This window comes from Natrix helvetica, assembly GCF_964273705.1.
Source record: "Natrix helvetica genome assembly, chromosome: 2".
In the NCBI taxonomy this organism is placed as follows: Eukaryota; Metazoa; Chordata; class Lepidosauria; order Squamata; family Natricidae; genus Natrix; species Natrix helvetica.
The window spans coordinates 274592494-274615954 of record NC_138552.1 but is presented as its reverse complement, the minus strand read 5'-3'; the positions used below and the strand labels follow the sequence as shown (position 1 = coordinate 274615954).

Genomic DNA, 23461 nt, shown 5'->3' with positions numbered 1-23461 from the left:
AATGAATAAGGCTCAAGGTATCATACTTTGGACACATAATATGAAGACCTAGTTCTTTGGAGAAGTCTTTACTATGGCCATGTCATGTGGGGGAATTCACTAGAGAAAGCAATTTGGAAGAATTAGTGGTAAAATGAGACCAGACCATCAATGAACACGGATGCTGGACACTATCAGGGCATAGAAAAACTCAAAGAATTAGTACAAGATTGGAGGGTGTGGAAAGACCCATAGAAATGTCAGAATTGGACTGAATGGATAACATCATCCTCATCATCATATTGGGGAAGGAAAAAGATGAGAATGACGAGCAGCAAAATGGATGATTTTAGTTATAACAGTAGTGACTGCACCATGGAAGACTTGGGAAACTGTAATGGGACCTAGGAATAACATTGACAAACAGGAGGAAGACAGTCAGATAAAAAGATATGAATGGGGTATAAATATAATTTGACAAAGTGCCTTAAACATGACCCTCCCTAGTTCTCATTAGGATATAGGAAGGGAAGAAGAGACACATTCAAATCTGTAAGATTTTGCTAGTCCCAGGTTTGGTCTACCTGAGAGGACAGGTATCAATCTTGCAAGTATGAATGTGGTCAATTTTTCTATCATGATTTATTTATTCATGGTATTTATGTAGTGCCAGACATTTAAAGACTCATCCGTAAAATATAACCAAATAAAATCAATACAACAACCCTAGTAGCACTAAAAAAAACCAGAGATATCAACACACAGTGTCTGCTTTTGTACTCACAAGCTTCTTGGAAGCCACTGTAGCCCCCCATAAGATTGGTGTCATTGACTGTAAATGATTTCATTCTTCAACGGGCAAGCTGCAGCATTCTGTACATATTGCAGCTTTCAAACAATCTTCAATCAATGTACAGATTGCATTACTTTAAAACTGGTTGCCTAAATGCTGCCTCCAAAATTTTTGCCTATATATTCTTTTGCTTTCAGGAGCTGTGTGCAACCTCTTCCCTTCATTGTTTCACCCGGACCCTAAAGCAAAAAGTTAGCCAAGGTTTCCAAATAGATGCAGAAGTGCCCATTTTCGGTGCCCAAATTGTAGTCCTAGGACAGGTGTGAAATATCCAGGGTCCCCCATCTAATGTTTCATTGCAACACCTGTCAACAACCTACATTGCTGTGAGGATGTTAAAAATGGAGCCCAGAATGGTATGCAAAAAATATGAATGCAAAAAATATGAATGCAAAAGATTGGATCCTGCAAGAGGAAGTATGTATTAGCATCTTTAAAATTATATCTCATGAAATAAGCAAAACGGTCCAAATACTTAATTGATCATGAATTGTATTTAAATGGCACTGTGGGGCACTATAAACTCAACAAGCAAATCTTCAGTTTCTTAAAAAAAAAAAAACCTAGCAGCCGAATGAAAACGATAAGCTGGAATGTTACCGTCTGTTGCCCTCTTGTGTCCTGCATTGTAGAAATCTGGCCGGACAAAACTATCCAAAATATGTTACTGTTTCCGATTTCTAATGTGTGCAAAATACCCGTATACACAGCACTTTTTTGCTATTATTCTACGAAAACTCAGCATCCTCTGAATCTGGGAACTTCTTAAGTAATTTCTTAGGATGGGGAGAATATGAAAAATAAGCAATTGGGTGTCCTCTGTGGGTCGTTGTTAGGGGATAGAGTCCCGCTTAAGGGGTAAGGGTGGGGGTGGGGGCAAAAGAAGGGCAGGTGGGCAGGACATCCCAGCTGGAAGCAAACCCCGCCTTGGGGGGGCGTGGCCTGTTGGCAGCGATCCCTTGAAAAGGAGACCCTTCACAGGCTGATTTACAGGAGTTCGGATAGCTGGTGGTTGCACACCCGGGAGGTGAGTTGATTAAGTCTGCAGCGGCTGATCGGGTCGCAGTGTGGTGAGTCGGTCGTCTCTACGGATCTTGCACGAGTCACTGGCAGGGACCTCTTTGGAGCGAGCGAGAGGCTGTGTATGTGTGTATGTGTGTCTGTCTGCCTATCTCTCTCCGTGCGTCAGACTAACTGTCCGCTTGTTTGCAATGATCGCTTCCTTCTATCTGACAGGTTCTCCACGTTCTTCACGAAAACCAGAAAGAAAATCCACATCGTCCGTCATGGCAGCTGAGGTGAGTGGGGCATCTGGAAACCTTCTCCCCTCATGTCTCTTTGGACGTGGAAACGACCTCTGCTTACCTCCTTTCTTGCCCCCAAAGAGATCTGTGTGGGTTGGGATGGGGTGGGGGAAAAACAGGAGTAGAGAACCGTTTCAGAGACTGGGCAGGTTCCGATGGGGCTGCATGAAGTTTAGTGGTGGAGTTAATTGATTGTGAACCACTTGCAAGGTTTGTTAAGGGCCGCAGAGCACATATCTGATTATGCCCCTCTCCCACTTTGGAGCTATTTCATACAGTTATATTAGCTGAGGAAAAGTGCCATGGTATAAAACATTGCATTTCTACCCTCAAAAAGCAAATAGGATGCAGCCGTTCTTACTTGCTGTATCCATATGCTTCTAGGGAGATCTGCTGTTCTCTTTCAGAGGCGAGAACTAGATAGATTTGATCCAGTCCAACTAGAGATATTTTTTTTTACTTGCTCTTACTTGTAGAGTAGGGAAGATCCTGTTTTTTTGAGCTCATATCTACAACATTTTTCTCTAACTTGCTATATGGGGCTTGAGTTACATCATCTCCCCTACTAACTGAGTTATTAACAACTCAGAAGGGCATCAGATTGGAGGGAAAAACCTAATTAGGTAGGCAGGCTAACTGGTATGTGAAATGCACTTTAAACAAAAGTCCGAGGCTGAATCATAAACATTTTGACAACCCCATTCCTAAAAAATGCTTCAGCAGTGAAGAAAGGTGCTTTATTATACAGCAGAGAGGATAAGAAATACCTTGAAATATCTGGCCCCAAGGAGCTTTCATTCTAAGGATTAGAATGATTACAACTCATTCAAAATTAGATATAAATGAAGACTGTATATTTGGGAGTTTATTATAAGTAATGAAGAAATACCTAGGGAGGTAATTGCACTAATTCATGTTGACAAATTTAGAGTTTTGAGAACATTGTTGAAGGAAACAGATGCTTTCCAGATGATCTGCACAACTTGCGTTTGAGGCATAAAAAGTAGTAAAAGAAAAGAGCAGAACGCAGTTTAAGAGAGGATGGTGGAATGAATGACTGTCAAAGAAGAATGATGGTCAAACAGGAATATATGGCAGTTAGGGCACCAGTTCTCTGATGATTAGTTAAAACACATTTTTCACAGCCATGGAAGCATGGCTTTGTTAGGAATTCTGGGAGTTATAGTCCAGCACATCTAGTGAGTTGCCAAGTTGATGCTGTAAAAGCTGGCATAAAGCATCAGTTCACACATTATATTGGAGGGGCAATAGCTCATTCTTATTCTGCATTCACACATACATTCAAGCATATACTAATCAAAAAAGTTGGCTTGCATATCAAACATGGCACCAAAAGCCAACTGCGGAAATATTAGCCAAGTTGCATATGGTGCAAATATAGCTACAGTGAAGGTTGAGAAACACTATTCCTAACTAAAGGAAATGATAGATGTGATTTCAGAACTACTAACTGTAATCTTAAAGAATGGCCATTGGACAGGAAAAGTGCCAGAAAACTGAAGCAAAGCTAATTTTGTTCCTATCTTTAAAAAAAAAAAAAGGGGGGGGGAGAACTATACCCAGGAAACTAGTCAGTTTGATATTAATACCTGGGAGAATCCTAGAAAAGATAATCAAGAGGTAGGTTTGCAAGCCTTTACAGGGGATCAAGATCACTAGAAGTTAGCGTGACTCCGTTAAAAAATAGACAAACCTTGATTTTTTGTTTTTTTGTTTGAGAAAGTGATTAGTTTAATAGATCAAAGTAATACTCCGGATCTAATGTACTTAGATTTCAGAAGATGACGCATAGCATCTTTCTTAGTAAAATGTAATAATGTGGTATGTATAGTTCCTATTATAGATACTCAGATGATTGAACCCAATGCTTGGTCCTTAATAATATACCTATATTATATTACACCAATCCATTAAGTGGGATCTCAGGGTGCTATCTTCAGCACAATGCTCTTCAAACATTTTCATAAAAGATTTAGATAAGGAGATAGGAGGAATTTTCACTTAGTACAATACTGGGGGATTCAGTCAATATAGAGCAGAGGACAAAGGTTCAGAAGGATATTATAGATTTGAACATATCTAACAAAATGAATTCAGTGTTTTAAAAAATGTAGGTAAATAGGTTTAGATGGGGGGAAAATGGATACACGTACAAAAAAAGGAATTGGCTTGACACTAGTTTTGTACTCTCGGGGCTTGGTTGTTTTCTCACAAACTTTTCATCACCCAACCTAGGTAACATCATTAGTACAAGTACTAGCTCCTAGTGTTAGCTCCCTACTAGCACTGAGAGCACCAAGTAAACCTCATTTCAACCCTGAGCTATGAATACTCCCTTTTATTATTTGTATTTGTAAGAAGGATCTGGGTGTCATGTTAGATCATAGATTGCTCATAAGCCAACAGTGCACTACAACTGGCTAAAGAGCTAACGCAACAGTGGTATGATAAGCTTGTGGGGAATGATAAGTTTTTACATTATGTTGCACTGGTTAGATTTCACTTGGAATATAGTATTGCATTTGCTTCTAGTCAACCACAACGTAAGAAGGGTGCTGATGAGCTGGAAAGGAGTACAAGTAAAAGCAGCAAAGATAGTGAGAGGCTTGGAAGCTAAATATTATGAAGAATGTTTGAAGTTTAGCCTAAATAACAGGCTTAAAGGGAAGACCTGATAGCAGACTTCCAATTCTTGAAGGGCTATCATAGAGAAGGGATGTGGATTTATTATCCCTAGTATTTTGAGTATAGGACAAGAACTGGTGGATGGAAGGTTTACAGAGGGAGACATAAACTTAAAATAAGGAGGAATTTCCTGACTTTGATAACTTAAGCAATGGGACAATTTGCCTCCTACAGGAAGTCCTTGACTTACAACCATTTGTTTAGAGATTGTTCAAAGTTACAATGGCACTGAAAAAAGTGACTTATGACCGAATCTTGCACTTATTACCATTGTAGTGTCACTGCAGTCATGTGATCAGTTTAGGTGCTTGGCAACTGGCTCACATTTATGGTGATTGCAATTTCCTGGGGTCACATGATTGTAATTTGCAAACTTCCCAGCTGGATTCTGACAAGCAAAGTCAATGGGGAAGCCATTAGGGAAGTTCACAAATTGCAATCATGTGATGTTTCACTTAATGGCTGCACGACTTAATGACATGTTTTCCAGTTTCAATTGTGGTTGTAAGTCAAGGACTATCTGTATAGTCTTGGCTGTTAGATCACTGGAGGTTTTCAAGCAAATGTTGGACAGTGATTTGTCTGGGATGGTATGAGAATTCTTGCCCAAGATAGGGAATTGAAGACTTTCGAGGTACTTTCTATTATTGTTATCTCCTTACTTCACAGAGAAAATATGTATGGCTAATAAGGCCCTACTACAAAAATCAAAACCCTTATTCCCTGGCAAAGTATAACAGAATAAGGAACAAATGATTCTTTTGGTGGATTTGTCAAGCCTGCAATTTCACAATATCTCTTTACTTAGCTAAAATTGGTGATCGGTATTAAATTGTCTTTGGTCCACTTCCTGTCCTGAGCAGAGAGCATTCAGAAGTGGCAAATATCACATTGAAATGGCCTTACGTGAAGAAATACCCTCACCCCACACCCTTAAAACTGCTGGGTGAAGTTTTAGCCTTCCTTTGGCCCAGAAACTGTAACTTCTGACCAGTGAACTTTGACTGGCCCTTAAGCATCACATGCTGTCTTCATGTTTGCTTTGAAAAAACAGGGCAAGAGCTGCACCTGAATCTTGCTGACAGAAGGCTTTTTGGAATTGCTGCAGTGTACTGAGCATATCATTCAAAATGAACAAACTATATGCCGCCAGGTAGCCAAATGAACAAGCTATATGGCGCATAGTCGATAAATATCCTGCCAGAGTCCTACATAGAAAGAGAATCTTGAAGGGTGTTTGGTGTGTATGTGTCGAATAGTTGGACTCTAGTGATAGAGTTGAATAAATATATTTGAATGAAAAAAAGTTGTGCTGTGGTAGAAAATCTGGTGTTCAGAATTCTGAATCTAATAGGAAACCTGTTATATTAGCAGGAAAATCCTAGCTAGACTGGCTGAATGAATCTAGTTACTGATTGAACTAATTTTCTGAATTGCATTATACGTGCAGCCATAAATTAACCATATAAGCTCATTAAACCGCAGAAAATCTAACCAAGGTTAAATTAAACAGACTTACATTGTGTAGTGCAACCACAAGGGCCACAATCAATGAGTTTATGTGCGTCCACACAAAGGATAAAATAATAATGGTTATGCAAGCAGCATTATCGGAGCCATTTGGCAAGTGGGTGGCTTTACAAATTGAATCAATTAAAAATAAACATTTACTTACACCTATTTTTAGGTGCTATTTACATGGTAAAATATGACAGAGGAGGAATTCTTCCTACATGAGTGAAAATAAGAAACAAATCTTCTAAAACAGTACCATGTGTTAGAAATGATAGGATTGTACTGTCTGGTTAATGGGAGGAAGGATTGGTTTTTTTAAATAATTTGACCAGCCATATGATTTATTCTTTTTTAAATAGTAGAATTTGTGACAATCTTTTTTTTTGTTCCCAAGATCTTGACATTAATGTCTAAATGTAGTAAGGTGAGGATTTGTTAATTTTCAGGGTGAAAATGATTAACTAATGGGACAGTAACTACTTTTATGGTAATAGAGGAATGATCAGATCTTCTAAGCTCAATGTTTTCCTAATCATTATTTCTTTTCTCAGTTTCTGAGAAACCATCATAAAGTTATCAAACAGAAATCCAACCTAGAATTAAAACCAGTAATTTCTTGACAGTGAAAACAATTAATTAGTGGAATTGCTTGCCTTCAGAAGTTGTGGGTGCTCCATCTCTGAAGGATAAGAAGAGATTAGACAGCTATTTGTCCAGAATGGTATAGGGTTTCTTGCTGGAGCAAGGGGTTGGACTAGAAGACCTCAAGGTCCCTCCTGACTCTATTGTATTGTTACTGAATCATCACACTGAAACTTTCTGCTTCCTCAGGATGCCAGTCCACATAAGGCCAGTCCTGATATTTGGCAGTATGCAATATGGTTGTATAAATACCATATACCTGTGAGCTTCTTAAAATGCCCTTGTAATAAAACATTCCCAGCAAGCTGAACTGACTACGAAGGTGATAGGGGCATGACTTCAATCTCAAAGATAATATAATTAACATGCTGACCTATTAGGATGTGATAAATAGTAAGATGATCATCCAGGTGAATCTATCAAGAACATCCCAACAGCTTTAGATGATAGATATTACCTTCAGTTCTGATGGAGAATGCCAGCTCCCCCCCCCCAAAAGGCAGATAGACAATATTTATCCATGGCATGGGTTGAGGGCACCCACCTTCAGCAGCATAAAAATTTGGGTAGTATACAAACATGGCATTGGAAGAAGTTATTATTAACTTTTATGATACATCGCTTTTCCCTTTTCCCCATCCTAGAGTGACAAACTTTATGGAGGCAGGATAGTGGGAAGTATTGATCCCATCATGGAACAGTTTAACGCTTCGATCGAGATTGACAAGCGCTTGTCGGAATTTGATATCTGCGGAAGCATGGCTTATGCAAAAGCTTTGGAAAAGGCTGGAATTCTGTCGAAAGTTGAGATGGAGAAGATCATCAGTGGATTAGAGAAGGTAAAGCCGTGGTAGAGGTAGAAAGAACTCCCAAGTAAAGGTAGCTTTAAGTACATGGGACATCTCATCTGTAAGTAAAAGGATTTTGCAAAACGGATTTCCATCAGTATTTTATAAACTTAATAAAATAACAACTGATAATCAAAGCATTCCCCCCACATTTTTAAAAGCATGCATCCAAAAAATAGATCTCGATTTTAGCCAAGCACTGTGTAACAAGGTAAATGTCACCTCCAAGCCTGTTGTCAGTCTACGCAGATACGCCAACAGGACTTAGGGTTGACATAACTTGAGCCTGAAAAATAGGTAAGAAAAGAAGAGCTAACAAGTTTCACAAAGAGAGTCTGTTATAGGAGGAGAGAGGTTGAAATGAGCGGTTAAGGAGAAACCAAGTTGATATGAGAAGGCGGTAGAAAAAAGGAAAAATGACTTAGAAGCAGTGATGGACTGCAAAAAAGATGAAGAGCAATAGCAATACCACTTAGACTTGTATATCGCTTCATAATGCTTTACAGCCCTCTCTAAGCAGTTTACAGAGTCAGCATATTGCCACTAACAATCTGGGTCCTTCTTTTACTGACCTCAGAAGGATAAAAGACTGAGCCGGTCAGGATCAAACTCTTGGCAGTAGGTAGAGTTAGCCAGCAATAGTGAATTCTAACTACTGTGCCACCACACCACAGATTGTGAGGCTCCAGGATGACTCAAGACCACTGAAGAGCACAAGGATGTGCTAATTATGCAAGAAGTAAGGCATAGCATGGGATCTCTGTACCTGGGGAGATATTCAAAGGAAGAAAACAATACAGAAACACCAGAAAGAAGGCCCTACGTTTTGCTAACTGTGGAAGGCTGCCAGCTAGCTTCAGCTGAAATCCTTGAAGAAGTAAGAATTAGTTAGAATTGCATTTTAGAATAGGCATGCTGTCATCTTGGTTACTCTCTGAACTGTAGAGAAGTTAGGTCAAAAGGTACAGTAATTTATTAAATTCTATGCAACACAAAAGAGAGAAGAGAGCCACAGGTCTGTTTATATTCATTCACTGAATTCCACAATTAGCTGTTGTCTTTCTATTATTGCTGTGCTAAAAAAAAAAAAAGCCCAGAAAGTTTCACAAGAAAAACCTAATTTTGTTTAGGCAATCCTAATGCACAACAAAGAAGAGGCAATAGAGAGACTGAGCAAATAAATTTATCAGATTTCTGTGAAGGAACTAACATGATACGGTCAGGTAAAAAAAACTTGAGGCTTTGGAGAAATCTAAAGAATCTTGAAAAGCAAAGAACTGGACCCAAGGCCACACATTATGAACCCCAGTAGCTTTATGATTTTTATTTAAAGAGTTTAAAGGGATGGGAAGAAACAAAAAATGTATGTTGTATTGAATCTCTCTGATACTGAGTTACCACGCACAAATCTAACACTGCTTGGCTTAATTAACTCTGCATGGAAATATGCTTTCCATCTTTCATTAATTAGAACGGGAAAGACCTTTAATCTGGTCCAGAGTCTGTGAATACAGAGCAAAGAGTTTCAGTTTAGACTGTGAATTATGGGAATTGTAGTCCCAACACATCTAGAAAGTTGCTAAGTGCTGCTACTGTGCTGATGATATCATGGACATAGTCGCTCCTTCCAGATCTCTGCCAAGAAGATTACAGCTAGGACTTCTAAGGACAGGCCTTGCTATTTAGCCCATGAATGATCCATTAAGCCTCCTTTTTTCCCCTGGACAACAAGGACATTTTGTGAATTACTAAACAACTTTTTCTTTGACTGGTGCTATTGTAGATTTCTGATGAGTGTTCCAAGGGCAGCTTGATAATCAGCCGAACCGATGAGGACATCCATACTACCGTTGAACGTAGACTCAAGGTTTGTTTGGTTTATCTGTTTGACTGAAATTTTCTGATTTGAAGGCTAATGTTTCTACAGTGGTTGTGTTGATTTGGAATATTCATAAATCTTCAAGCTATTCCAGGTAGAGCAATTGGTTGGTAGAGTAGGACAAAAAGGATAACAAGGAGTGGAGCTCTTCCAACAAGGAAAAAGAGTATGATGAGGGTGTGAGGTAAATTTGCTGAACCAGTTAAATGAAGGTGTGGACTGGAAATTAGGGCTACCTGAATTCTAGTTCTCCTTTATGCATGAAAATCAGCTGGGTGACTGGAGGCCAGTCACTTTCTCTCATCCAATCCACTTCACTGGGTTGTTGTTGTGGGATCAGAAGTAGGAAGAAGGATTGTTGTGTTGTCCAAAGTAAAGGCAGGGTATACATCTATAAATGAATCAATGATCCCACTGAATCTAGAAAAAGAGCAACATTCTGCCCTGCGATGTGAGGTTGGCTCCAACCCTCCTATCTTTTCATAAGGGTCTAAAGATATGGCTCTACCAGTTGGCTTCCCCCCCCCCCCCCCGTGAGGGAACGGTGCAATGGAGGTGATTTTTCAAGTAATAACAAATCCCACTTCCCCCCACTCTGCCCCTGCCCTCCCCATGCATTCTTAGTTTTAATGTCTGATTTTTATATTCTAATTGTTTATGTAATTGTAAGCCAACCAGAATTACCTTATGGTAAGATAGACGGCTAATAAAAATTAAAAAAATTATTTATTTATAAATCAGTGAATAAATTGTAAAGTTATAAATAAATGTATTCATTTATGTATTTATTTATTATAAATAAATGAATAAATTGAAAATTCTGAGAAATATACATGGTGTCAGGAGGCTAATCTTGGAAATAGTCAAACTTTGCAACTACTTATAGGAACCAATGTCTTCGAAATATTGGAGAATGAAACCTTTCTTTTTATTTTCAGGAACTGATTGGTGATGTGGCTGGAAAGCTTCACACTGGACGAAGCAGGAATGATCAAGTAAGAATAATATGAATGGTTCCAAAATAATTTTAGCTATATTGATATTCCAATGTTTCTCCTCCCCCTTTCTGTTTCATCTTTCTGGGCAAAGAAATAGGCGATCTTTGGAAGATCTTGAAAATCTAAATTATTACAAAGTGTTAAAGAACACCAAATTAGTTTTCTTTGATTTGAAACAATAGCAAAATAACCCCTAACATTTTTTGAACTCCATTATTTTAAAAAACGTATGTTGGAAATGAACTAAAATTGCATATGATATAGTTACAGCTATTTGTAGTCCTATTTTGGTTAAATATTCATCTGACAGAAAAATGTGGTCAAATATGACGATTTTAACCGGCTAATAAGAGGAGTTTCAAATAAATTCTCCCTTCATTTTTTACTTCTTGCAACTAATTAATAATGGCTTGCAGGATGCAGAATTCAGAATTATTTTAGTTCTTGTCCTCCTCCATAATTTATGGCAGCCTCTTTGTATTTGTAATGATAGAAGCTTCACTGTCCTGGATTTGACAGGCAACAGATAACCTTTTGGTAGTGGTGGTGTCATTTGTATGATAATATCTTCACACAAATGATATAAATGCCCAAGATGTCTTAATTTCTTCATTATCAGACATTCTAGAATAAAGAACGCAGGAATCCATTCAAATGAGGCTCCATTATACTGAGAATGGATACCTGCTAGAATAATTAAGTTTAGCACTGTCTCTAGCTATTCTGAAGGGATGTTGAAATGGTGCCTTCAGACATTACCTGCTATCTGAACTCTATTCTCCAAAAAACATGTAGTACTCACAACCAAACTGAGCCCAAAATGTATGTTGCTTAGTGAGAAATTTGTTAAGTGAGTTTTGCCCCATTTTGCCACATTTGTTAAGTGAATCACTGCAGTTGTTAAATTAGTTGAAGTTCACAAGTCGTAAAGTTGCCAAGATTGGTGATCCCTGTTCCATTGGATGGTTTTGGTCTCCTTTTTGAAAATCCAGATGTGTGTCTTTCTTACAGATAGTGACTGATCTGAGGTTGTTCATGAAGAGCTCCATGACAATGCTGTCCGTTCACCTTCAACAGCTCATTCGGACCCTGATGGAACGTGCTTCTACGTAAGCCTGGCTCTTTCTTTTAAGTCTAGTGGATTTACAGGCTGTGGTTGAGAGCATCTGCCTGAGTCCAGCTGTCTCTCCCATCATTTCATTGTCCCTCCATTAATAAAATTCCTATTGAAATAACCCAAAATTCACTCTTATTATCCCTGCTTAAAAGCATCAGGAAACGTGTGAGAAGTCCCATCCAGCCATCTTATTCCCCCACTGACTGACCAGATGCTTAACCCGTAAGCAAAGCACCAAGTCCTTGAAACTACTGTAGGTCCTCAGATATACAATGAATGCTTCATTTAGTTACGAGGACTACCAATACTGTTTGCTTTCTTGTCATGGAATCACCCAGACTAAGAAAGTCCTAAAAAAAGATGACTTTGGACTTCTAGAAAGAATGACAACAACACATTCCACAAATCTACTCCTTTCTATTCCCCTCTCCCAACTACTACACTAATGAAACAGCATAGGAAAATAATAGAAAGTGTGGCAGGCCAAAGATCCTAAAAGAAACATAACTACAGGCCTGACAGCATAACTCTGGAATGCCTGGGCTGCTGAAGTGAAAAGGAATGAATTATATCTATAGTGTCAAATCACAGTACTTTTGACAGTGATAGTGTGCATTAGTGTGAAAGTGCTAGGATACAGCCTGTTGTGCCTTAACGTGGCATCTACTGTACAGCACAGCAGAGTTGCCCTGGTAACGGCTTCACAGTACTCTACAGGAGGCCTCCAACCTAATACAGAATTAGGATAAATAAATACCCGAGCAAAGCCGGGTTATCAGCTAGTGACAAAAAAATTCCAAGCAAACATATTCTCCATGAATTAGGTTCATCATATCTGAGATACATGCAAAGCCTTTTCAGCTGAAGAAACCACACTGAGCTTTGTGTAGTTGTCAAGGGCTGAGCTTTGTGTAGTTACCAAGTGAGGGACAGGGGTTTTGCCCTATAGCTTCCCTCCAAAGCAAACCCTAGGGGACTGTAAAAGGACGCTGGCCAACTGCATAGGGTTGGTAGCTACTTTCTAACTACCTAGTAAACCTCTTTGGTTTTTGAGTCTGACCTGCCATTGATCATAACAAACAATTAATAGGCACATAAGCCTAGTTGCTTTCTCCCAGTAATTAGGCTATTGGTTTGGTTCATAGTAATAGAATGTGACAACTGGTATACATTGATATATTTTTCATCTGTGAATTTTCCCCATTACAAAACCATGTTTTTCCTTGTTAATATTTGACAGGATGATGCTTCGTAAATAATTGTTGGGGTTCTTCCCCCTTCAATTGTCTCCTCATTGTTAAAATTAAGAATAAATCTGTAATGTTGTGGTCTGCTTGTTCTGTTGTAGTGAGATGGAGGTGATATTTCCTGGTTACACCCACCTGCAAAAGGCTCAACCAATCAGATGGAGCCACTTTTTACTCAGGTAACCAATCCCTTAGCACTTTCTGGAGTTAACTTTTGTCAGTGCTTACATCAAACAAATTATAGCCACCATCTATTCTATAACAACAGCTGGTGTCCCATGAAAATGGAAAATAAAAGGTTGTATCTGACAATAGACCTGCTTTTAGTTTGGAATTGAACTTCCAGATTCAAAACTCAGATCCCATCAAATGTTGCTTTTGAAATTTGGAATTTTTAAATGTTATGTATTTATTTTTCTTGCTTATAGTGAATGCTTAGCATGCTATTTCTTCCTTTGTTTGAGAAGGGCTTACATGGCTATGTACACTATTTAAGTTAATACTTTTACAAATATATTCTGCAGTCCATATCAAGAACAATTTTGCTGCTGTAAAGATTTCCTATTATCTGCACCTATTAAAATTCTCTAACAAAGAACTACCCTCCCTCCCTCCCTCCCTCCCTCCCTCCCTCCCTCCCTCCCTTCTTTCCCCTTCCTTTTTTTTTCTTTTTTCTCACAGTTTTGCTGTCGCTCTGACCAGAGACCATGAGCGCCTGTTTGAGGCTAAAAAAAGGATCAACGTTCTGCCTTTGGGAAGGTAAAAGCAACCCCACCCACCCCAGAAAATGTTTGTGGGCCAGTAGAGGTCAAACTAACTTGCTGTGAACATATCTAGATCAAAAATTTTTGATATGGGTGAGGAAAATAGAATAATTCCTCCCTCCCAATTGTATTTGCAAACACTCAGTTTAGCCAGTCTGTTATTGTATTCAACTCGGTTTCCAGAAATAGGTCTGTGCAATCACATAAAAACGTACATCTCACAGATTGACAAGATAATCATAATTTGGCTGCTTTGTCCGAAAGCAGAAGGACAAAGAAGAATGGAGGAGGCGGCATTAATATAGACATCATTTTTGACATTTCTCTGGCTTGTACAATCCTTGGCTAAATTTAATTGAAAAAAGTCACTACAGGTAGTAAACCTCGACTTATGACCACAATGGAGCCCAAAATTTCTGTTGCTGAATTAGACATTTTTAAAGTTTGTTTTGCCCCATTTTATGACCTTTTTGTCACAGTTGTTAAGTGAATCACTGCACGTATTAAGTGAATCTGGCTTCCCCATTGACTTGGCTTGTCAGAAGTTCGCAAAAGGTGATCACGTGATCCTGGGACATTGCAACCCTCATAAATATGAGTCAGTTACCAAGTGGCCCAATTTTGATCACATACTCATGGGGATGCTTCAATGGGTATAAGTATGGAAATGGTCATAGATTACTTTTTTTCAGTGCTGTTGTAACGTTGAATGGTCAGTAATGGAACCGTTGTAAGTTGAGGACTACCTGTAATAGGGAGATTGACTAAAAAAAAATAAGGGGAATCACTAGAGAAGGCCTAGATCAGGGATGCCAAACTGGCAACCTGGCAACCCATTGGCTGGATGCATTCACACACACAGGCCATGCCCACTCCAGCTCCGTGAAGGAAAAAAGTCACTCTACATAATGTGACATCAACGTGGTGGCGAGTTTGACACCCGTGGCCTAGGTGCATTATAATTAATAATAAAATACCATTCAAGTGCTTCACCACTTGGTCATTCATATGGAGGAAATGGAATGAAAGTGTGTGGAAAATGAGGATGCAATTTAAGATTCCTGACTAGGGTTTCCAAAGCTAGACTGGCATTATTGACATTATTGGTGGCCAGCAAAGCAAAGATCCTCTGACTTTGTTCCATAGGATGCTACTGAGGGAACACGCGATCACTGTGGAGCACTGCAGGGATCTGGGGCATGCAATTCGGGCCCACTTTTCTCTGTGAGATGTCTTTTCCCTTTGTAGATGTTTTAAGGATTCCTTCTAATCTTTCTCTCTGTTGCAGTGGGGCTTTGGCTGGCAACCCATTTGGCCTGGACCGTGAACTGCTCCGCCGAGGTGAGCTTTATGTCTCCGCTTGAATAAGCAGTTGAAATGTGTCCAGAAGGCAAAGGGATTAGAATGAGATCAAGGGTTAGGCACAAGTATGTTGAAGTTCCCACACAGAGTGATAAACATAATTCTTGATGTTTCACAGCAGTGGTTTTCAAACCGAGTCCTTGGTCCACCCACGATCATCGGCCAGGTAGATTAGATGGCTATCATCTCAGGGCCACTCATTCTTTTTAACCTTGCTTTAAATACTTCCAATGCCATTTGGGACTTTGTTCTTAAAACAGTTTGATGGGAGTGAGGTTAACATTCCTAACAAGAGAATTTCTGACGCTCAAGCTTGGAGACATACAGAGGTATTAGTCCTGGGGACTAATACCTCTGCCACGCCCACCCTGTCACGCCCACTATGCCATGCCACGCCCACAGAACCGGTAGTTTTAAAAAAAATGAATTTCACCACTGATACTTATGTTGAATTTCATGGCTGTTGGGTCTTACATGCCAGTTTGTAGAACCTTTGAGGGGAAAAAACCCCATGGATTTCCTTCTCTAAACTGGGACCCTCCAGAAATGTTGGAATCCTATTCCCAGAATCTCCAGAATTAACTGTACCCTTGCTTTTTTTTTCCTTTTAATCACAGAACTGGATTTTGCCACCATCAGCATCAACAGCATGGATGCAGTGAGCGATCGAGATTTTGCGGGTAGGTACACTGCTTTTGTGTTTCTTTTTGGCAGTCCATTCTGGGGAGAGTCGCAAAATAATATGATTACACACACAAAAATGGGAGGAGTTGAACCCCTGTGTGGTATGCACGTGTGGTTCTCTCAAGAGCAATGCTGGCCCATGCACAGTAGGTCAAAAGCTGTAAACCCCAAATACGTCAGCCAGAATGCCAGAATGTGGTTCTGATTTTGATGGGTGGGTTGAAGGGTGAAATGAATGTGTTAAGTTTTACAGGGATTGAGTGTTTTCATGTCATCTCCCAATCTCCCCCAAAACAAAGACTAAGCCAAATCACCCACAGTAGAATAGAATTCTTTATTGGCCAAGTGTGATTGGACACACAAGGAATTTGTCTTTGGTGCATATGCTCTCAGTGTACATAAAAGAAAAGATACATTTGTCACGAATCATAAGGTACAACACTTAATGATAGTCATAAGATACAGAGAAGCAATCAAATGATATTAGGAAACAATCAATACCAATATCAATCGTAAGGATACAAGCACAAAGTTACAGTCATACAGTCATAAGTGGGAGGAGATGGGTGATAGGAACAATGAGAAGATTAATAGTAATGCAGACTTAGTAAATAGTTTGACAGTGTTGCAGGAATTATTTGTTTAGCAGAGTGATGGTGTTTAGGGAAAAACTGTCCTTGTGTCTAGTTGTTTTGGTGTGCAGTGCTCTTACAGCATCGTTTTGAGGGTAGGAGTTGAAACAATTTATGTCCAGGATGCGAGGGGTCTGTAAGTATTTTCACAGCACTTTTTTTAACTCGTGCAATGTACCGGTCCTCAATGGAAGGGAGATTCCAGGTCTCAACAAAAAATGCTTTTAGAGATACTTCTTAATTTTACGTCCCTAGATTATGCAATGATTGTTTTCTAGCCAGGGAGAGCAGCATACTTTGCTTTTCATTCAGAAACAAAATTTAGACTTTCCCCCCTCTCTCGCTCCCCCTTCTTTCTTTTATCAGTGGAGTTTCTTTACATTGCTTCCATGATCATGGTCCACCTGAGCAGATTATCTGAAGATCTGATTCTCTATGCCACAAAGGAGTTTGGATTCATCACTCTCTCAGATGCATATTGGTAATTTGGCGGCATCTCTCATACTTTCAAATCATTGTTCTAGCAATCTCATTCTAGAGTCCAGTAACTTTGATTATTGCATGGATGGAGACTCTTATCTGGAGCTCCTACAATTATAACTTTTTTTTCCCTCCCCAAAATATTGTTCTACTGTCTTTTCACTGAGAAAGCAGCTTGCCGTGCAGCATTGAATACAGCGAATCAAATGAGCACTGCAATCGTAAAACTTCAGTAATAAAACCATCCAGGAAGCAGAAGCAATTTGAAAAGTCAAGTTGAAAAGACAATACTGACAATATATTTGCTTATCAAGTGCCTCATTTAGCAACCAATGCAGAAATGAAATTGTAAGTTGTGGTCACGTGATGTCTTGTTTAATGACTGCACTGATTCGCTTAATGATGGAAACAGAAGCGAATTCATAATTCCGATGCAGTCACGTGACGTTTCAATTACTGACTACAGTACCTAGTGATGGAGTTCCCAACAGTGAACCAAGTAGGCATGACCAGAGATCTGGGCACCAGGGCAGGGGTCTCCAACCTTGGCAAGTTTAAGCCTGGAGGGCTTCAACTCCCGGCTTAAACTTGCCAAGGTCGGAGACCCTTGCACCAGAGCATTTCCTCTAGCACCCTCTTCAGTTGGAAAGCAAATAAGTAAATAACCCCATCTCCCGTCTAAACAGAAAATTTGTGAATTCATGCTAATAGTGCAGAATTAGATATTGCTTGGGCATTAGAAGCTTGAGATATTTGCAAATGCATGATGATATTTTGTTTTTGTTTTTGGTTAAAGCACTGGGAGCAGCCTGATGCCCCAGAAAAGAAATCCCGATAGCCTTGAATTGATCCGCAGCAAGGCTGGCCGAGTGATTGGAAGAGTAAGTGTTCAGGTTTCATTAACACAGAATTTGTTTGTTTGTTTGCTTGCTTGTTTCTTCGTGTCACAAGCATCACAATACTGAGTTGGTGGAAATGCTTTAGCAAGCCAGGAATATGTTTGCAAGGGAAGTTGTTAGTCCTGACATATAAACCCCCCAGAACCTGACATAGAACCCCTGCAGAACCTGACATATAAACCCCACAGAATTTCAGTCAGAACTAAAGAAGTTTCTTGGATGAGAAGTGAAATGTCTTCAAGGGGGAAAAAAGTCCAGTTGCCTTTTGGAGGAAAAAAACACATTTGGGACGACCCACAGAAGGAAGAAATTAGGATTAGGATGTTACACTATTATAGCCCCTATTTTTAAAAGTTAAATATTCATTGTAAACTGAGGATGGAGTTAAGAGGAGCCTGGAAAGAAAACTAATGCAGGCTTTCTAAGAAAACAAGGATTCATGAAGCTGTGGGGTGGGGGGTGGGTGGGCTAGAGTATTGATGCACGCACAAAAGACTGTAGCCTTTAAAGTGAGGTGGGGAGATTTACTGCCCTTGATGATGACATGGCCAAGAACTGGGAATTTTAACAGAGCTTTTTGGACCTCTTGCAGGCTACTGGACTCCTTGTGATTCTGAAAGGACTTCCCAGTACCTATAACAAGGATCTGCAGGTAAATGATGGGATTCTATCCATCTGATCATCAAGGCTTGTTCTAGTTGCTGCTTCTCTGCATATTCAGCTGGTTTTAGACTATGTAGTTGTGATTCTGTTACTTCCTGCTGCAAGAGGAGAACAATGCTTGAATTCAAGTGGTTTGGGGCTAATTCTTTAGCTAAAGGTAGACTTTGGGCTGATAAGGTCCAGAAAGCAGCTGGTGAGCACCTAGGCTAGTTTAGGCTTAATGCTTCTTAACCTCAGTGAATTTAACATGTGTGGACTTCAGTTCCCATAATTCTTCAGCCATTCACAATTATCTGTGCTTTTTGTGAGGTATAAATTGATCTTACTAATTTGATAACATTCCTGCCAACCATTTCCTTGGCTTACTTGCAAATTCAAAATTGTTTTGTTTTGCATAATTCATCCTTACGTCCATTTCTCTTACTGTTAACAGAGACAGCCGCCATTGTAAAAGCTAAATTTGTTGAGAAATAATTTTCTTTTTTGGGAATTTACCACTTTCAGAGAATCTTGACTTAGATCGGCTGCCTTCTGCTCCACTCAGATCCTTTTTAGGCTACTCTAAGCTGACATAATTAGGTTGTGATAACACCACATACGTAATCAGATTAAACATCCTAGGGCACCAGTGTCAAACTTGTGACGTCACATTGCTGTCACATGATGTTTCACGATGTTTTTTCCCTTTGTGGAGCTGGGGTGGCCATGGCCTTCGCGTGACACACCCGGGCTGTGGGCCACCAGCTTGACATCCCTGTCCTAGAAGACATACGTGCATAACATGCTAAGGTTGACTAATGTTTTGTCAGATCCAAGTTACTGTCTCTTCTTGAAATCGTCCCTTCTAGACCTAATGGCTGTAATTTGTTTGTATATTGCCTTGGAGATGGCTCCTCATACATCACCTCTCAGGTTTCCAAATTTTTCTTAAGAGCTGTAACCATTAGAGGAGAATGCTGTAACTTTCCTTAGTTAACCTTCTGGTGACTGATTGCTATGATGCTATGATCAATTCTCTTATGTCTCTTTGTAGTACTTGTGTTTTGGTCTGTGACCGTAAATAATCTTTTTTTTTAAAGACTAATGTTTTGTGTACCTGTGTTATGGCTAACAGGTTAGTGTGTCATGCAATCTAAAGTGCAAATCTAGAAAATAGCTTAATTCAATATCCATATTCAACTTATTACGTGAATGCAGCCATTGAATTTTGCTTGAAGGTTAGCAAATATAGAATGACATTTCTGACATATGGTCCTCATGATCATTATTGGGGAGGATCTGTATGTGATTATTATCAGAATCACCATGTTTGTAAGTGGTTTATCTTTTAGTACTAGAGCTTACTAAGGACCTTTTCATTACTGGAAACTGGCTACTAGACTAAGGTGACCTTGAGTCTTACCCTGGGAAACAGCCCTTGTAAAAGGTGGAAGTTTCTCCCCATAGTATATTAGCTTCCACATGCACTGAAATACCAGATGTTGGGGGACAGAGGATGTTCTTCCCCTACCAGCCATTATCTTCTTAGACATCTCTTTCAACATTTTTTTTACAAATAGGAAGATAAGGAAGCTGTGATTGATGTGATGGATACCCTGAGCACTGTGCTTAAAGTTACCACCGGAGTTATCTCCACTCTCCAGGTGAGCAGGATGGGTTATCCTATCAGCTAAAGGTAAAGATAAAGATTCCCCTCGCACTTACAGTATATATGCTAGTCGTTTCCGACTCTAGGCACGGAATGCTGTTACCTTCCCACCGAAGGTGGCCCCTATTTTTCTACTTGCATTTTTACATGCTTTCGAACTGCTAGGTTGGCAGGAGTTGGGACAAATAACAGGAGTTCACTCTGTAATGTGGGGCTAGGGATTTGAACTGCTGAACTGCTGACCTTTCTGATCGACAAGCTCAGCGTCTTAGCCACTGAGCCACCGCATCCCCTTTATCCTATCAGCTAGAATGGCTTAAATATTTTTTTGCCCCTTTATTCCAGCCTACAACTACTTTTGACACTCAAGGAGCAGAAATCCCATTATGCTTTTGCCAAGTTGAATGTAACTGCCATGTTCAGTTTTTTAAAAAAATAATGGTTAAAAATACATTCATTCACTTTGACTAGCTAACGTGATAATTATGATTCCTTCTCACCATTCTTTCATTCATTTGTCTAGATCAACAGGGATAACATGGAAAGAGCCCTGACCCCTGAAATGTTGTCTACAGATCTTGCTTACTATTTGGTGCGCAAAGGAGTGAGTATCCAAGCTTGTAGGGGAATAGAATCACTTATATCCATGTGCCAAGACCATGACTCCAATGGCACAGGATGTAGCTGGCAAGAAATGGGCTGGATATCTTTTCTTACGACCCTGAACAAATATTGGAGAAAACCTTTGAGCCTGAGGAATTGCTGACTATACTGACAAGTCTGTACCTTCTTCCAGTATCTGTTATTTAATTTAATGGATTTATAGGGCTGCCCCAGTGGTGGGTTTCAAATTTTTTTAGAACCTCTTCTGTAGTGTGGCCTGCTTTGTGGGAGTGGCTTGCCAGCCATGTGACTGGGTGGGAGTGGCTTGCTGGCCATGTGACTGGGTGGGCGTGGCCAACTTGTAAAATGTGGTGAAACTCACTTAACAACGTTCTTGCTTAGCAACCAAAATGTTGGCTCAGAAACTCTGGCATTTGAAGCACGCAAGTCTTAAAGCTGTCAAGTTACAAGACCCTCGCACCCCTAACCCTTTAGGAAAAAAACCCCAGGGGTGTTCAAACTTGACAGCTTTAAGACTTGTGGACTTCAACTCCCAGAATTCCTTTTCTCACTCTTCATCTTGATGATGTGCGGACAGGTGGGGGGAGGGAATTGGACCGGTTCTAAACAGCACTGTAGATTTGTGGAACCTCTTCTATAGAAGAGGCTAGAACTGGCAGGAACCCACCCCTGGGCTGCCCAACTCAAAGAATATCCCAGCAGCGATCCAAGAGCCTCCATAAATGATGCTGCCATTGGGTTTTGCATTTCATCTCTGTGCCACATTCTATAGTCCAGAAATAGTTGGAAACGTCAGCGCTGAAATGTCAGCTTCAGAACATTGGGGATCTTTTGAGGATAAAAATTAGACCGAAAAATATTTAAGCCTCCTAATTTTGTTTCCCTTGTGTTCCAGGTGCCGTTCAGACAAGCCCACACTGTTGTGGGGAAGGCAGTCCGTTTAGCCGAGAGCAAAGGAGTGACTCTTAATCATTTATCCATGGATGACCTGAAGGGAATTCAGTATGTATTGGGTTATGGGAGCTTTTAAAAGCTTTCCTATAGTAGATATTGCTTTTAAGAGCCATGGTGGCTCAATGGTTGGAAGGCAGTATTACAGGCTAATTCTGCCCACCATCAGTTCGATCCTGACCGCCTCAAGGTTGACTCTGTCTTCCATCCTTCCGAGATGGGTAAAATGAGGACCCAGATTGTTGGGGTCAAATAGGATCAAATAGTCATCCACAAATAGGATGACTCTATAAACCGCTTGGAGAGGGCTGTAAAATCTATGAAGAGGTTGGTAAGTCTGTTATTGCTATTGCTAACTCTTGAAAACAAGGAAGAATATTAAACTACCTCTAGTAGCAGTTGGATATGGAGATAAGTCACATTTATGGAATGTTAAAGACTTATGCTATTAGTCATCTATTCTGGGACCCCACAATTCCATATCTTTTTTTCCAGGGATGGAAATTATCCCTTGAATAGTACAACCTAATAATGTAATGATGAAAACTATTTTATAAGTACAATCATAAAGGGGATAAAGTAAGCAATCTTTTGTAGTCAATGCTAAAGGAATGGAGTGTTAAGATTGAGTACCAGATCCATGTTCAAATCCCTGCTTAACCAGAAAGTTCACAGAAAGGCTCATTGTCTATCAGCCTAATCTACCTCACAGGGTTGTATTGAGGAGTCATGAATTGTGTTCCAGACTGAGGGCCACATTTGGCTTTTTAGTTGCAAGCTAAGGGTTGTAGTTTAAAACAATAGCGGAACCAGGCCAGAAATCTGACTTTGGTTTCCTTGTATTTGCTCTGAAACCTGAGTAAAGCTAAGTTCTGCATTTAAAAATTACAAATTAGTGACCACTTTGGTATGAGCTGAGGAGACTGTACTCCAAGCCTTGAGATGTAGCACCAGATTCTAGAACAGTGTTTTTTTTAAATTTGGCAACTTTCAGATACGTAGACTTCAACTCCCAGAATTCCCCAGCCAGCATGGTGAAAACCCTGTTCTAGAATGTGAAATTGCATAATTCTAGCCTAGGTAAGCTAGGCTGGGTAGTCCACTTGCCTTACTAACAATGATCTGTTCATTCTCTAAGACAGGAGTGGGGAATAATGGCCCCTTTACAACCTGTGGACTTTACGACTTCCAGACTCCCATGGCTGGCACAAGAATTCTGGGAGTCAAAGTCCACAGGTCGTAAAGGGGCCATTGTTCCCCCCCCCCACCCGGTCTAGTAGGAGCCATTGAAGGTGACAGCTGTTCCTATTTGCAGAGCTTCTGCATTCCGTTTCTCGGCCAGTTAAAATGTGTGAAAAGAGAAGCTTTAGGTTTAAAAAACTGTCTTTCCATAATACCTGATTGAAGCTATTTCTTGTTGCTCCTTCCAGCCCCATGATGGGAAGTGATATCTCACAAATCTTCAACCATCAGCATAGCGTGGAGCAGTACACCTCCCCTGGGGGCACCGCCAGGAGCTGTGTGAGTGCCCAGATTGAATATCTGAAGGAGATGCTGAAGAGACAGAAGGATTAAGTTTTGAGTGTGGGGAAATACTGTCCCGTTGCTGCAGGTTTCTGCTTAGCATGTTTAATCACAAGATAATAAATACAGTGGCATATTGGAT

At 40.0% G+C, this 23461-nt stretch overlaps 1 protein-coding gene across 2 annotated transcripts; it reads left to right on the top strand.

Moving 5' to 3' along the window:
- The first annotated feature begins 1763 nt into the window (after positions 1-1763).
- ASL (argininosuccinate lyase) lies at positions 1764-23461 on the top strand. 2 transcript variants are annotated; one of them, XM_081940378.1, is made up of 17 exons: positions 1764-1859; positions 2069-2130; positions 7644-7838; positions 9631-9714; positions 10665-10721; positions 11736-11833; positions 13190-13267; positions 13770-13847; positions 15141-15193; positions 15832-15894; positions 16897-17011; positions 17807-17891; positions 18502-18561; positions 20132-20215; positions 20744-20824; positions 21740-21846; positions 23226-23461. In XM_081940378.1, the coding sequence occupies exons 2-17, from the start codon at positions 2119-2121 to the stop codon at positions 23368-23370; spliced, it is 1395 nt and encodes a 464-aa protein (XP_081796504.1). In that variant the 5' UTR covers positions 1764-1859; positions 2069-2118; the 3' UTR covers positions 23371-23461. The 2 variants fall into 2 exon arrangements, with proteins under 2 accessions (XP_081796504.1, XP_081796505.1); XM_081940379.1 differs by lacking the exon at positions 1764-1859 and adding an exon at positions 1862-1974.

What these genes read in the sequence shown, in the direction of transcription:
- ASL (XM_081940378.1), top strand. An exon ending in ACTCTCTCAGATGCATATTG is followed by an intron (nt 17,012 to 17,806) that starts GTAATTTGGCGG and finishes TTTTGGTTAAAG; the next exon opens with CACTGGGAGCAGCCTGATGC. An exon ending in CTGGCCGAGTGATTGGAAGA is followed by an intron (nt 17,892 to 18,501) that starts GTAAGTGTTCAG and finishes GACCTCTTGCAG; the next exon opens with GCTACTGGACTCCTTGTGAT.